The sequence below is a fragment of the Haliotis rufescens genome, unplaced genomic scaffold (assembly GCF_023055435.1).
Source record: "Haliotis rufescens isolate VD_foot unplaced genomic scaffold, xgHalRufe1.0.p SCAF_4, whole genome shotgun sequence".
In the NCBI taxonomy this organism is placed as follows: domain Eukaryota; kingdom Metazoa; phylum Mollusca; class Gastropoda; order Lepetellida; family Haliotidae; genus Haliotis; species Haliotis rufescens.
In genome coordinates, this window is record NW_025964112.1 from 28,480,923 (window position 1) to 28,498,444 (window position 17,522).

At 38.2% G+C, this 17,522-nt stretch overlaps 1 protein-coding gene across 1 annotated transcript in view; it reads right to left on the reverse strand.

Moving 5' to 3' along the window:
- Positions 1–17,522, reverse strand: part of LOC124150121 (obg-like ATPase 1) — a 410,349-nt gene that overhangs the window by 90,437 nt on the left and 302,390 nt on the right. Inside the window, exon 11 of the mRNA XM_046522047.2 lies at positions 7,966–8,088. Within this exon, the coding sequence (XP_046378003.1) occupies positions 7,966–8,088 (123 nt within the window). The remainder of the gene's footprint in view (positions 1–7,965; positions 8,089–17,522) is intronic.

Consider the following 17,522-nt stretch of genomic DNA (forward strand, 5'->3'; position numbering starts at 1 on the left):
TGGCAGGACTTTCCAGGTTTGTTAGAGTATGCTCGATGTCTGACAGTGAGACTTGTGTCCCTGAAGTAACATGGAACCATTGTGGACTGTGGTCAACATGTATAAAAAGATTTCACATAAATGCAGATCATCACCAGCTTTGGATCTGACATCCTTGAACATTTGATGGGTTTCAGAATATCCAGTCAGAAAAGGTCCTCATCATGTTCTGTTTGTCTCTTATGGTCTATTTTATACATACAGGTACTGCTTCCAACCTGTTTTTCCTTTGTATGCAATCACAATATCCCTACTTCCTCAGCTAGTGTGTATAAAAGTTGCCCTGTCATCATGAAACAAGAATTATAAATTATCATATCTTCAATCAAAAAAAATATTTGTCTTACCTTGAATATGCTTTGGTTAGGTGCCAGAAATTGTCAGTGTCATAAACATTTAAAAAAAGATTTTCATAAAGACTTTTCTTAGACAGACCTAAGTCAAACCATGTGACAAGTTAGGTAGAATTATAACTTTAAAAGCCCTCATTTCTGAGGTGTCCATATTTTTCACATTTTGTTATAATTTTAGGACAAAACATGAGCCGTGCAGATCTCCTGTTCTGTTAGTAAAACAAATTCTCGTCTTAAAATGTGAAAAGGAATCATTCAGACAAGAATTTTTTTTCCCCCATAGATTCACGAAAACCAGTTGAAATGTACAGTAGTGACTTTTGTACCCTAAATTTCTAGTGATTTGGTACCCAAATGGGTATGTGATTTTGTAGATCTAACTAGAATCAATTCCAAGCTATACATTAATTTTGATTGTCTTAAAGTTAACCTACTATTACTTTCCTACTTTTCTATCAAAACAATGCATTTTAACTCTTCCTCAGTGCCAAAACGTCACTTTTCTATCAAAACCAAACAACCAATTTCAAGGATCACAGTCATAGTCATATCATGAACTTGATGAAATATTTTATTATGTGTTCTGCTCATCTACATGAAAACATACATATAATTATAGATCTATTGTCTTATTTTATTATTTTCACAAAGTATTTTGGTTACAATTTAATTTGTTTTGGGTACAAAATCACATACAGAGCCTATATATATATTTACACTACCTCCATCCAAAATTTTAATCAGTTCAGAGGATGGGAGGTTCTCAGAAAAAGTTTTCAACATCTTTTATATTCTAAATTGTTCTTTTTGTAATGTTAGACCAATAACAATATAATGTTGTTATTATTATGCCATATCAATATGTTATATCACTCCCCGTCGCCATCCTTGTCAGAAAATAATTCGAAAAAAATCGACAGTAGAACCCAAGCATTACAATACGCACCTGCGGCAATCACGAACAAATATGAAACATCGGATTGGAGACTGCTGCCAGGACAAACATAGTAAACAGTTGACGATAGAATATTACATTACGTAATTACTCGTTAATCTTTTTTCGGGATAAGCAACGGTAGTTAGATAAACTTTTGCATATTTTGCCTCTATGTTTGAAATACGGTACATGCTTGAGGTTTCAAAACAATAGATAAAATTGCAAGAATCTTGATTGTTTTTCGTAATATGCATTATTTTTCTACTGAATGGTTTACCTATAATGTATATAAGTTTTGTGTATCATAAAATATTTTAAATTATTCACAGCGTTTGTTGACTTCTTTCAACTAATTATAAACAAATCGCGAGTTTGGCTACGCTCAAACATATTTCTTAAGTTGGTCGGTTTGTCAACAACAGGTCAATGTCATAAAGTTTATCAAACGAAATAATTTGCAAACTCGATAAAAAAAGAGATTTTTTTTTACAAAGATATATACATCCGTGTTACTAATTATAGAAACTTAAGTTAGACGTAACTGAATGGTTATAATGGTATTACGAGATCCATCCAATCAATGATGTAACGATTCAGATTGTTTTTGTTTACAATTAGTTACACCAAAGGTTTCTAATTTTTAGAAATTAAGGAACTTGAGTGTTTTCCTTTCGTCAGCAAACAAAAAATTATGATCGAATAGGAAAAATAACAAAATTGTAAAGAAAATTTCGGACTGCATGCCGCTCAATGTGAAGTGCCAAAAGTCAACAATGGCCGTTTCTTGTAGTTGTGTGCCAAGAAGTTTGGCCGAAACATTTTTAACTCGTGATATTTTCTTTTTGAGGTAAATAAACTACTGAAAGTTTTTATATTGAGCAAACTGAGCATTTATGCATGTAATACATACATGTAATTTAAATGTTACGCAAAGCCTTCTTGGTAAATAGATATGGCGAGTTTTATTTTGGGGTGTCGTCATGCTAATCGCCTATCGAATGGGTTCGACATCAAATGCATGGGAAGCGACAACTCTGTCGAATGGGTTCGACGTTAGCGTGCAGGGCTTTAAACAAGAAAAATGACACACTGAAATTGTAATATGCCAGGTAATGATCTCACTTCAGTTTGTCCCCCTTGTGGCTGCTTTGCCAGAGAATGATTGTGTGTGTGTTGTGAGTGACCATGAACCCCAAAGTACTTGCTGGTAGAGGAGCCACCCAGGTCTCACAAAAGTTCACCCTACTAAATACTTATGAATTTCACGCAAATAACACTGGGAACTCCTCAACACAGCCAATTGCAAGCAAATAGCAGTGTAACAGAGGTTTGGTATTAACAAGAATTATAAATGCTGAGCACTGCTAATCATGCTGAGTACTTGTTAACAAATTCAAATACATTCTGAACAAAAATGACTTAATCTATTTTTTGTATGGCTACTGTGACTGCCATTATAAAAGTCTGACTTAAATCTCTTAAACACTGAGTTTTCTGTTTTATTGGTCATGTTGTCTCTGAGGAGATGGTGTTAACAGCATGGGGAAGAGTATTTCGAAACAATATAAGAGCATGTCAAAGTCAAAATTGAGAACATCACAAACAAGAAAGAAATGAGCAAAGTTCACATACCCCCGTTATCCCTGCTGGTCAACAATAATAGTAAATAGTAACTTCAAACTAACACAAAGCACAGATACTTATGATGATCTACATGTACGGAAACAATTTTGGAAAATATATTAGCTATACAAAACCAGTCATCAAAATTTCAAAACATCAAAATCATGTTTCCATGAAAACTGCAAAAGAGAAAACTTTCAGAATCTTATAAAAGATAAAAAACAATCATAGTGGTTAATGTAGCAAGTTTGTTGAAGCTAGGATACATAATATTGTAAACATGGATCGTACAAAAACACTACCCAAAATTTATGTTTCACCATGATTCCATGGAAACGGCAAAAAATCAAAAAAATCAGAATCTTCAAACTAGCAAAAGGCACAAGAACTCATTGTGGTAAATGGGTGTAGCACGTTTGGTGAAGCAAGGATGCATAGTTAAAAAATATGGGCCGCACAAAACACCCACCCTAAAAGTTTAAGTTTCTTAATGTGTCCATGGAAACGGCAAAAATTTTAAAAATCAGAATCTTTAAACTAGCAAAAGGTACAAGTACTCATTGTGGTTAATGTGTGTAGGAAGTTTGGTGAAGCTAGGGTGCATGGTTAATAAGTTATGGGCCGTACAAAAGCTCGGACGGATGGACGGACAGACGGAACGCTATATACCCCAGATTTACTTCGTAAACGGGGTTATTAAAATGTAATATATGTGTTGAGCTCCTCTACTATCAGTACTGAAGGACATGGGGTGTCTCGAGCTCCAATGGTGGAACAAGTATGTTAAGTTTTTCATTGGTCCATTGGCTTCTGTGGAGTAGACATTTACACCGGACACAACATTAGCTCACTTGACTTTCAGTCAGATGAGCTAAAAGTGGCATATGCTACTCACTGAAAGTAGGTTACTTGACATACATAAATATTCAAATGACACAACAACTAAAGGCATAAGACCTAAAGAAATATATGCAGAAAAAGGCATTTAATTGAAAATGGTAAATACAATTTACCAATGGCCTGCACTGTGATCTTGACCTTTCACATAGGTCACTCACAACCATTTGTGATCTGGGCCCAACCCTGAGGATGACATTACCAAGTTTCATTGACCTACATTTAGTTGGGCAGTAGGCATAAAAAATATTTCAATACAAAATAATAATTAAAAAAATGCTACCTTTATTAAGTCACCCCCATAAATCCTGCGGTTTGGTTATCATCAGAATTTCAACAGAAGTCCTCTTCACTGTCAACTACCCCTTATAATTTTTTGTGCAAGTTACAGTATCTTGCATGTGTAAGGCGTGAAATCTTAACTTCTTTCCAAATCTATCACTTAAATTCTTAAATTTGAGAGGTGGGTATGATTACTCCTGATGTAATAGGTAGTATTCTTTGAATTATTAATAATACAATGATGACTATTGTTTCATAATTGTTGCAAATACATAACCTCTTTTACAACATTGGCAGAATATACAAGTGGCACTGGTGGGTTCTCACATCTAGTAATACCCTGGATAGTTAACAGACTAATAATAGTGAATGGATAGAAAAGTGTGCCAGCATAGGTATAGTTATACATAACAGTGATCCCATGCTACAACGCTACACTTGGGGTCCAAATAATTTGTAATAGTTAACCCCAATTCCAGTATTATTCCCTCTCAAATTCAGCTTTTTGGGGATACACAAAATAATAATACCTCATGCTAATAACTGCCTGAAAGTCTTATAAGATATGGAAAAAACATTTTCTATGTCTCTTACGTCTTTGTGTTGCTGCCACATTAAATCCAAGTCCATGAACAGGACAAAGATGACAATCTGGTAGTTCCAAGTGTTTGCTAAGTGCAGGGATTGCATAATGCCTCTGTCCCAACCATCCCAAAGTTGTGGATTGATTTTTTGCCACAAACTCAGGTAGAGTTTAAACTGTTATGGATGTCTAGTCTTTTAAATGAGTGAGATCATGGCTGCTGCAGCTAGTAAAAAAAATGCTTTCTTCCTGGACCCTTGTAGCAAAGGAGCATGTGTCAAAGGTTCATATGGTACCCCAGAAAGAGCAAATCACACACCTAGGTTCCATTATGGAAGTGTCTTAACATCTTCCAAGACAGAACGATTAATAATGTTGAAGCACTGAGGTAAGAGCAGATCTGTGTCACTTGATGGTACAGTAACTGAACTTCTTATCCTGTTGGAGATGAATAGAAAAGTGTGCCAGCATAGGTATAGTTATACATAACAGTGATCCCATGCTACAACGCTACACTTGGGGTCCAAATAATTTGTAAATGTTATAGACAATCAGCCGTTTAACCAAGCTGGAGTTGTGTTCGTCATCTATCCCCCACAACAGAACATGCTCTGCCTACCTCGCACAATCTACGCCGCATGTTTCAGAGTTAGGAAAAAGATTAGAATCGTAGTTCATTGTGCAAAAAAAGATTTATTGAGTATCATGTGCAGTGAAAAAACACATCCCTTCGGCAAATTCAGGTGAACAAACAAGTAAAACAAATTTGGTCAATAAAAATAAGAAAATTTGATATAAAACATCACTACACATGATGATTTACCATATAAATTGTATTTCCTGCTCTCCATTGTCTCCAAGGCATTGTTTTATATGCAGAGGTTAACCCATGTGTATTTTCTCGTAAACTCAGCTGGAAATAGCAATCAGCTGTACACAAGTTTTCTCCCTATCTACCGGTGATTCAGTTAAAAGTACCCAATGATACAACTTCAAAGAATTTTGAAGCACTGGTCGGAAGAAATTGTTTTTGAAATTATTCTTTAATCAGGAATAATCTATTCCATTATCATGCTATTTTATTTGCAGGCTTCACTATATATGTTTAAAATTAAAGAACCATAGGCAGAGCACTTTGGTACAGCTGATTGCTATTGCAGGATACTTCTTGTGTATCGAACAATTTTACCAATCAGCGTAGGGACTTCCTGCGCTTCATGTATTTTTTGATTGCGAAAAAGTTATGGTGACATAAAATAGTCAAACTGCCTCAAATATGACTTTTAACAAGTCAAAGTATGGCATTTATGATATATTTATCCATTCTCTGTTTCAAGGCATCAATAGCTGTAATCTGACCATGGTTGATGTAAATAATGGTGAGTTGTGCGATCTACCTTTCATTTCACACACAATTTTGCCAAATTTAATGTAAACAATATTGAATGAAATGTTGAATAAAACATATTTCAGATATACAATGAACACGTTTTATATACAGATAGTATAATAATAAGATTATATTGCATACTTCGGTTCCGACTTGTTGCATAGTATTTCGGAGCATCTTTAGAATACGGTACCACATCTTCTCGTGAGGACGGTCTCTGCCGTAGGTCAAATGTCTTAAAGACAAGCAGCCAGTTTTTGTGAGAATCCGTCGGACGCGAACTCGCGACCTTCGAATTGTCAGCCTGACAGCTAACCGACTGAGCTACGTCCACACTGTGAAACAAAGTGCAAATTTACCTAGTCATGCCTACGACGTTACGGAACGGAACAAAAAGGGTCGAATAGGTGATGGACACTTGCGATTGATCCCGATGCCATTTAGCACACTCGTCCCATTCCGTAATCTACAAGATACCGAGTGGCGAGGAATGATCCGATATGGTGCGAACTGAAAACGGCTCCAGGCATCAGACGTCAGACGTCGAACTCACGAGTACACATGAATGACATGGTATTTAACAGAAAAGTGTGGTAGGGAACACTGTAAGGATGATGTGGATAATAGTAAGGAACGAGGGAGGCATGTGCATGAGTGACGACACAACGGTGAGTTCGCTTTTGAATCAGTACTGAAAAAATGTAGCCGGTGAAGGTGGCTTGTGTGAATGTTCCAGGACAGTTTCCAGAAGCCAAAGTATTTGACACAAAACCCTTTCATCCTTTTTACTCAACGTTTTTGTGTGAAGAATATCAGGAGCCGCTATAGAATCTATAATAGCCACTAAACGGGTAGATTTACCTAACCCTAATAATCATAAAGGGATGATTGATCGTAAAGGGGATCCAAGGGCTAAGGACAGAGTTCGGGTAATCTAATAACCACTAAACGGGTACCTAACCCTAATGATAGGAAAGGGGTGATTGATCGTAAAGGGGATCAAAGGGCTAAGAATAGAGTTCAGGGTAACCTACCCTAACACTAGCAATATTTGGATGTGTTCAGTGCCAATATAACATCCCTAATAAACTGCATTCTTGTGCATAATAATGAAAATTAATGAACTGAAAATATAATATATGTATATTAGTTCCCATTTATAACCATTTTAGCCACTTGAATTACGAGAAAAACAAAATAAAAAATATATAAAAAATAAAGGTTCTTTCGTAAACTAACGCTTGCTATAAAATGCGCTACGCAGGCTATATTTAGTAAACAAATATTCAAAACTCTCCACACTGCTTGGCGTATTCAGTGACATTTTGTGTAGAGATGATAGATCACTGTGAGGAGCTTATGCACAGTCGATGACCCCAGACTTCACAGGGCATTGTGACTGGCAACAAAATACTACAAATTACATCATAGGGTATTGTCATGTGTTTAAAAAGTTTGTGGTACTGTATTCTAAAGGTTGGCCAGTATTTCCAGTATTACATGAACACGGGGATCAGCTGGTAATGTTTTTCCGATGGGGGATGCACCCTCAGTGTCCATAAATAGATGATGTTTCAGGATGTTTTTTCCAGGCATGCCCACCACTTAAGACCCATCTGCTCTCCATGCAGATGGCGGCAGTCCTTTTCAAGACGCTGCTAATAAGGTTGCCATGTTAGCCATGTATGGAACGGAATCAAAGCTATGAAAATTTTCCGCAACAACTTTATTAGGCCTTGAGGTTTCAGATATGTCAAATACATAACAGCAATCAACAGACATGCCTTACCTTAAGTTTCCATGAATGTTTGTATGAGCTAAAAATCTATAAGCATCTGTGTGGGTGTAGTCCTTGACTCACCTTGCATGCCACCTCTGTGCCATTTTCTTTGAAGTCTTCAAACGCCATCACCTCAGCCATGATAAACCCTTTCTCAAAGTCAGTGTGGATCTTGCCTGCTGCTTGAGGGGCCTTGGCACCAACCTGAAGACAACAGCAGTGCAGTAATGAGTCAATATTTGACTCAATATTCCATTTAGAATGAGAAGTATAAGTTATCATCCCAGATAACACTGTATCAATTTCTGATTAAAACTGTGATCTCATAATTCCAAAACAGAAACAACAGAGCATAAAACTCAAGCAACATCTAAGCATCTGTATTGTAATAGGTGCCCTCTAAAGCCTGTAAAAGGTGCCCAGTGAAAGTAGACTTATAGAGATAGTTGACAAAAGGTCAGATGTTATACTGCTGTGTTTTGCGTTGTGTTCTCTTCTCCCTGTGCAGTATTCTTTTGTCTCTACGTTCTAGGAGGCTCCTGAACGGCTTACCAATTCTAATCATAAACAAAACATAAAGAATGACGTTGGATTTAAAGTTTATTTAACAGGAAAAAAAACAACAGGGGCAAAATCCTTCTCTTATCTATTACCTACGTAATTTTCCCTCTTCCCTACCTACGTAAACCTATTCAACCTTATAACTAAAACTTGTATTCTTCACCACCCCTCTAACTTAACTCCCAAAAGTAGAACATCTATAAAACAAACCTATTCAATACCTACTCTACTTTTCCCCCACCCATACATCTTGATCTAATACCTCGACAAAAGCCCTAAAATAATAATGAATGATCCTGGTTCAGGACGCAGGAGTTGACCGTGCTTACCAGATACTGGTGAGTGACGACTGACAATTCCCTACCCAGGGTAGGCTTATAAAGCCAACACGCAGACCATGTGACAAGGAAAACGGACACAACCAATGAACACGCTCCTTACATCTCGGCTCTCCAAACCATGGCTTCCACCTAGCCGAGCATGCAAGAAGCGTGGCATCGTCACGTCTTCCCAGCCACTACGCCCGCATGGGCATAAGCTTCCACACAAGGACTACAAAGATAGGTACTACGTCAGCCGTTCAACTCCCCCTTAAACTAACCCACCCACTACGTTCTTAAATATATATATTTACCCACAATAACCCCCGGTCGACCACAGTATTATGATGATGTTCATGTATAACTTGATGCAAGTTGGATCACCAAATACATGATCCAAGTAAAAATGCATGGTAAAAATGATTACCCCAGGTATTCTAGTGCTTGAAAACAATAAATACAGGAAAATATAGTCCTCACAACTTGAAATACAATTATGAAATAACAAAGATAGCTGCATATGTACTAATACTCATAAAATGAAAACACGCTATCACGATAAGGAATAATACTTACAGTAATGACAAATATAGCACAATGCACTTATCAAGAAATGTCTATTTTCTTTGCAATAAACCTCATCATTGATTTCTGATCAAATAGTTACAATCCGTGTAGGAACTGAAAGTCAAGGTTACAGTGAGTGGATACATTTAGCTGTGACCCTGGCAAATAGTGCTTTAAATATAACATCTGTACACATATATTTCTTTCAGTTCATGCTGGCAATGTGTGTATGCTGCACATGCTGCTAAATAAATTTGCTCCTGTCCAACACTCAGCATTTATAACACAACTGGTAAGTGGCATCACTTTTGGAATGCATAAAAAAACAAAAGATACATAATTCCGACTTTTAATGGTTTCTTCACAGAATTTTAAAGAAATAGTTTAAAAAATAAATATTATGAGAGCTAAAAATGCAGAAGTAGAATCCCATATATATGGCTGCAACCAAAGGGGATATTGGGACACAGCATTTGTATGGTTTGATGCATTAAGTATGGAGATACTTCTCAAAAAGTTTGTAAGCATTTCAATTGGTAGGGTTCAGAGGAGTAGGGTGTTTTAATCTAATATAGCTTCCACACCAAATCACTTTGACATGCAATCAAGAACACAAAATATGAAACATATGGCATCAGAGCTTCACGCCAACTTTTGGAAGTTTCTGTGAAGAACCTTACAACTTTAAAGCAACAAATCAATAAGAATTAAATCTAATACGGCCACAAGCAAAAATGATATCAGAAAACCTGCAAAAATAATTTTATGTTTTAAGTATTGAAACAATCCTTAGAATGTTTGGAAGCATTGCATAAGGGCTCAGAGAGGTAGGATTTTGGATCATTTACCGAAAAATAATAATAGATGCACTCTAAGGTGAAAATCTTGAATCCAATATGGCTGCCAAACCATGTTACCAATGACCAAAATGAAAGAACATAAAATGTCAAGCATCTAAAACAGCAGAAACATACCACCTCTAATACATCATAGCCATAAATCCTGAACTGTGGATGACATTACACTATAAAATCTTCAGATTTTCAACAGAAATCCTCTTCACTGTCAGCAGACCTGTCAACCCCTCATCATGACAATGTGGGTGATTTGACTTCAAAATGGGGGAGATTTGCCTCCAAAGGGGGAGATTTTTAAGATAGTGAAGATAAGATAATTTCCAACTTTTATTTTTAATAATGTTACAAAGAAAACCAAATATTTTGAAACAATAAATAATCAATAAGTTTCTTATACGTACAACTTGCTTAATTTCAGTTTGCATTTTCCTCCTCCAAAAATAAACCCAGCACAATCTACCCATATAACTTTCGTTCAAAGATCATCTCAGCTAAACGCAAACAGATATTGAAATTTCACAATCGGTAGCTTGACCAGTTGACGACGTGTTCAATCCGACCAGTTGTCGGGCTTCGTTCCGATGCAGGTTTTCTGAGTATTTGGCGCGATGTTGGTTACAAAATTCGCCAAAGAAATATCAAATGCATTTATCCTGACACAACATCATCGCCCTTAATTTCAATAAGATCTACTGGTTTTTTTCTGTCTGCGGTAGTCTGTTGACAGTCAGCTATCCTACCTACCCAGCGCATACTCCACTGAGCTTTAATCATATCATCAACCACAAATGGACATCTTAATTTCCTTATTGTTAGTGTCACAATAATCAGTTCCTTATTACAACACCCAGCCAAATAACCACACCTTCACTTTACTCAATTGGCTGTAGAGCCCTATTGTAATTGTTCTTTATATTACTCGGGATCCAAACCTGAAAGGCTGTAGAGCCCTATTGTAATTGTTCTGTTTATTATTCAGGATCCAAACCTGAAAGGCTGCAGAGCCCTATTGTAATTGTTCTGTTTATTATTCAGGCTCTATGCCTGAAAGGCTGTAGAGCCCTATTTCAATTGTTCTGTTTATTACTCGGAATCGAAACTTGAAAGGCTGTACAGCCCTATTGTAATTGTTCTGTTTATTATTCAGGATCCAAACCTGAAAGGCTGCAGAGCCCTATTGTAATTGTTCTGTTTATTATTCAGGCTCTAAGCCTGAAAGGCTGTAGAGCCCTATTTCAATTGTTCTGTTTATTACTCGGGATCCAAACCTGAAAGGCTGTAGAGCCCTATTGTAATTGTTCTGTTTATTATTCAGGATCCAAACCTAAAAGGCTGTAGAGCCCTATTGTAATTGTTCTGTTTATTATTTGGGCTCCAAGCCTGAAAGGCTGTCGAGCCCTATTGTAATTGTTCTGTTTATTAGGGCTCCATGCCTGAAAGACAAGAGCCCTATTGTAGTTGTTCTATTCATTATTCTTTATTATCAGGCCTCCCTGCCTAAAATAGGCAAGAGCCCTATAGTAATCGTTCTGTTTATTATTCTTTATTAGGGCTCCAAGCCGAAAAGCTTGAATCCCTATTGTAATCGGCCAATTTATTTATTATTTATTGGACTCTATGCCTGAAAGGCAACAGCTCTATTGTAATAGTTCAATTTATTAGGGCTCTATGCCTGAAAGGCAAGAGACCTACTGTAATCGTTCAATTTATTAGGGCTCCAAGCCGAAAGGCTGTAGAGCCCTATTGTAATCGTTCGATTTATTATTATTTATTATTATTATTTATTATTCCGCCGTTTTTTGTTCCAGAGATAGCAGTTTAACCACTGGCTCGATTTTGTTCAAATTTTGTGTGTATGTGCAAGTTCTTAGGTACCAGATACCACAAAAATTCCAAGGCCGTAGGCCCAATGGCCAAGGGCAGATAACTGAAAAACAAGTATTTTTTGAAGATATATTTCGCCTTATTGCTCCGCAACCGCTCGTCCGATTACTTTCAAACTTTACACGTCTGCTGCTTCGGGTGCTTAACATTTTCTGTTCTTTGATCTTGGTCATTGGTCACGTGGTTTGGCAGCCATATTGGATTCAAAGTTTTTACAGGGTTTTGGGGGTACCTGTCTTCAAATCCTATCTCCTCTGAATCCACTGAATGAAATGCTTTCAAACTTTCTGAGAATTGTCTCCACACATAACACACCAAACTCTGTTAGCCGATTTTGGATATCTTTTTTAGTTGCGGCCATATTGGATTCAAGGTTTTCACAGGGTTTTTTGGGTACCAGTCTTCAAATACTATCTCCTCTGAATCCACTGCATGAAATGCTTTCAAACTTTCTGAGAATTGTCTCCACACATAACACACCAAACTCTGTTAGCCGTTTTTGGATATCTGTCTTAGTGACGGCTCTGTTTGATTTTGACGATTTCTTTCACCGAATTTTTCCTTTATATAAAGATCACATCTTGTAAGGTTCTCCACAGAAACTATTGAAAGTTGACATGAAGTTAGTGTGCCATATGTACCTCATCTTTTGTTTTTGGTTGCATGCTAAAAGTAACACCGCCTGGTGGTAATATTGACAAAATACCGAAAACATCGCTCAGAAAACTCAGGATTATTTCCCTTTGACCGTCAAGTGTCTTTTGCAGTATGTATACTACCATTGAAGATGAGGGTTAGAATTGGTCTTCAGCAACCCATGCTTGTCTCAAGAGGCGATTATCGGGATTCGAACATTGTCTGGGTGGTAAATGGGTTTAGAACACTCTGGTTAACTCTGGCACACACCAATTTCGTAGTGGTGATGTCCTGCAAACGGTGGCTATCTTTTGACGGAGTTGGTACAAGCAAACCCTTTGAGGATTCGAACATGAGGATTCGAGGTCGGAAATGGGTTAAGAACACACTGGGACACATGTGGTGATGTCTGACAAGCGGTTCATTACATTTGACGGCGTTGGTACAGGCAAACCATTTGAGGATTCGAACATGGTCGAAGTCAAACATGGGTTAAGAACACACTGGGACACGTGGTGATGTCTGACAAGCGGTTCATTACATTTGACGGCGTTGGTACAGGCAAACCATTTGAGGATTCGAACATGGTCGAAGTCAAACATGGGTTAAGAACACACTGGGACACGTGTGGTGATGTCTCACAAGCGGTTCGTTACATTTGATGGCGTTGGTACAACCAAACCATATGCGGATTCGAACATGGTCGAAGTCAAACATGGGTTAAGAACACACTGGGACACATGTGGTGATGTCTCGCAAGCGGTTCATTACATTTGATGGCCTTGGTACAAGCAAACCATATGCGGATTCGAACATGGTCGAAGTCAAACATGGGTTAAGAACACACTGGGACACATGTGGTGATGTCTCGCAAGCGGTTCATTACATTTGATGGTGTTGGTACAAGCAAACCATTTGAAGTTTGAACATGGTCGAAGTTGGAAATTGGTTAAAACATCCTGGGACACCCAGGCACATGTCAGTTTAGTAGTGGTGATGTCTCACAAGAGGTTCCTTACATTTTACGGCGTTGGTACAGGTATACCCTTTGAGGATTCGAATATGAACGAGGTCGGAAACAGGTTTAGCACTTTATCTCAGCAGTGCGACAGGAACACGCGGCCCAGACGAACGTAGAACGCTAATCCGTTTGACTGGAGCCCAACTGACAAAGAAGTTACAGCCTGTTAAAGAGTCACCAAGCCGAAAGGCTGAAGAGCCCCTGTGTTAGCGGTTGATTTAATATTATTATTATTCCGCCGATTTTTGTACAAGAGCTAGCAAAATAACCACTGGCTTGATTTTGTTCACATTTTGTGTGTGTATGTGGACCTTTGGGTACTAGTGCCCGCCAAAAACCCAAGGCCGTAGGCCCAAAGGCCAAGGGCAGATAACTAAACATCAAGACTTTTTAAAAGATGTATTTCGCAACCGCAACCGCTTATCCGATTACTTTGAAATCTTGCATGTATCTGCTGCTTGAGCTGCTTCACATTTTTTGTTCTTTTACTTTGGTCATTGGTCACATGGTTTGGCAGCCATATTAAATTCAAGGTTTTCACAGTGTCTTTTGGGTACCTGTGTTCAAACGCAAACAACTCCGAGTCCACTGCATGAAATGCTTCCAAATTTTCTGAGAATTGTCTCCACACACAACACAGCAAACTCTTATAGCCGTTTTTGGATATCTGTTTTAGTTGCGGTTGTATTGGATTTTGATTTTGATAAAAAAAAATACTGAAATTTTACTTTAACAATCATATCTTGTTAGCTTGTTGACAGAAACTATTGCAAGTTTACATGAAGTTAGTGTATCATATGCATCATATTTTCTGTTCTTGGGTGCATGGAAAAAGTAACAACACTGGGTGGTAATATTTGATTAAAATTTGGGACACCCCTGGAACACGCCAATGTCCTGCAAAAGGTGACTATCTTTTGACAGAGTTGGTACAAACAAACCCTTTGAGGATTCGAACATGTTTGATGTCGGAAATGGGTTTAGAACAGACTTAGCACACGCCAATTTCGTAGCGGCAATACCCTGCAAGTTGTGCCTACATGTGACGGATTTGGTACAACGAAACCCTTTAAGGATTCGAACATGGACGTTTGTGCACAGTGTAACTTGGAGCCCGCCATTGCTGCTTTGCAGCTATATTTATTATTTATTAATATTATTTATTATTCCGCCGATTTTTGTACCTGCCCTAGCAAAATAACCGCTGGCTCGATTTTGTTCACATTTTGTGTGTGTTTGTACACCGTTGTGAACTAGTGCCCGCCAAAAACCCAAGGCCGTAGGCCCAAAGGCCAAGGGCAGATAACTGAAAAACAAGTATTTTTTGACGATATATTTTGCCCTGCTGCTCCACAACCGTTTGTCCGTTTACTTTCAAACCTTGCATGTATCTGCTGCTTCAGTTCTTTGATATTTTTTGTTCTTTGACTTTGGTCATTGATCACGTGGTTTGGCAGCCATATTGGATTCAAGGTTTTCACAGGGTTTTTGGGGCACCTGTCTTCAAATACTATCTTCTCTGAATCCACTGTATGAAATGCTTTCAAACTTTCTGAGAATTGTCTCCATACAGAACACAACAAATTAGCATAGCCGTTTTTCGATATCTTTTTTAGTTGCGGCCATATTGGATTTTGATTTTGATAAAAAAAAATACTGAAATTTTACTTTAACAATCATATCTTGTTAGCTTGTTGACAGAAACTATTGCAAGTTTACATGAAGTTAGTGTATCATATGCATCATATTTTCTGTTCTTGGGTGCATGAAAAAAGTAACAACACTTGGTGGTAATATTTAATTAAAATTTGGGACACCCCTGGAACACGCCAATGTCCTGCAAAAGGTGACTATCTTTTGACAGAGTTGGTACAAACAAACCCTTTGAGGATTCGAACATGTTTGATGTCGGAAATGGGTTTAGAACAGACTTAGCACACGCCAATTTCGTAGCGGCAATACCCTGCAAGTTGTGCCTACATGTGACGGATTTGGTACAACGAAACCCTTTAAGGATTCGAACATGGACGTTTGTGCACAGTGTAACTTGGAGCCCGCCATTGCTGCTTTGCAGCTATATTTATTATTATTATTATTATTATTATTATTATTCCGGCGTTTTTGTTCCAATCATAACTCAAGAACTACAGCTCAGAATCTCTTCAAAATTGGCACTCCAGTGTTCTGAAGCAGATACCACAAAAATCCCAAGGCCGTAGGCCCAAAGACCAAGGGCAGATAACTGAAAAACAAGTATTTTTTTAAGATTTAAGTTGCCCTATTACTCCCCAACCACTGTCCGATTACTTTCAAAATTGGCATGTGTCTGCTGCTTCAGGTGCTTGACATTTTTAGTTCTTTGACTTTGGCCATTGGTCACGTGGTTTGGCAGCCATATTGAATTCAAGGTTTTCACGGTGTTTTTTGGGTACATCTCTTCAAAAGCATAGAACTCTGAATCCATTTAATGAAATGCTTCCAAACTTTCTGGGACTTGTCTCCATACACAACACATCAAACCTTTGATAGCTGTCTTGGGATATCTTTTTTAGTTGAGGTCATATTGGATTTTGATTTTGATCATTTTTTTCGAAGACATTTTACTTTAAAGATCATATCTTGTTAGGTTCTTCACAGAAACAACTGAGACTTTACATTAAGTTACTTAGTCATATGAACCTCATTTTTTGTTCAAAGCTTGGTTGTAATATTTAAAAACAGATACTGAAGCACTCGTAAATCTAGGTAGGTAGGATTATCTCCCTTTGACTGTCGACTACCCTTGAAGATGAGGGTTAGAATTGGTCTTTAGCAAATCATGCTTGTCTTGAGAGGCGATTATAGGGATCGGGTGGTCAGGCTCCCTGACTTGCTACTTTATTTCCAAATTGCCAAATGCTACCGTACCCCCCCCTGCCCCCCGACACCCCCAGAACAGGCCAATTTCTTGGCGATGTCCAGCCTGCCTGCGGTGACTATGATTTACGACGTTGGTACAAGGAAACCATTTGAGGATTCGAACATGGTCGAAGTCTGAAATTGGTTTCGAACACCCTGGGACACTAATGACTATATTTTGATGCAGTTGGTTCAAGCAAACCATTTGAGGATTCGAACATGGTGGACGTCAGAAATGGGTTAAGAAGATCCTGGTACGCCCTGGAACCATCAATTTTGTAGCGGCGATGTCCCACAAGCGCTGCATACATTAGACGGCGTTGGCACAAGCAAACCATGTAAGGATTCGAACACGAGGATTCGAGGTCAGATTAGGGTTAATACTCACTGGGACACATGTGGTGATGTCCCGCAAGCCGTTTCTTGCATTTAAGGCATTGGTACAAGCAAACCATTTGAGGATTTGAACATGGTCGAAGTCGGAAATTGGTTAAAACACCATGGGACACCCAGGCACATGTCAATTTCATTGTGGTGATGTCTCAAAAGCGGTTCCTTGCATTTGACGGCGTTGGTACAGGCAAACCATATGCGGATTCAAACATGGACGGAGTCTGAAATGGGTGTAGAACATCCCGGGAGGTTCTGGGGCATGTCGTAGAGGCGATGTCTCACAAGCGTTTCCTTACTTTTGACGGCATTGGTACAAGCAAACCAGATGCGGATTCGAACATGGAGGGCACGTGAAATGGGTTAGAACCTCCCGGGACGTTCTGGGACACGTAAATGTCGTAGGGGTGATGTCTCCCAAGCGTTTCCTTACTTTTGACGGCATTGGTACAAGCAAACCATATGTGGATTCGAACATGGACTGCGTGTGAAATGGGTGTAGAA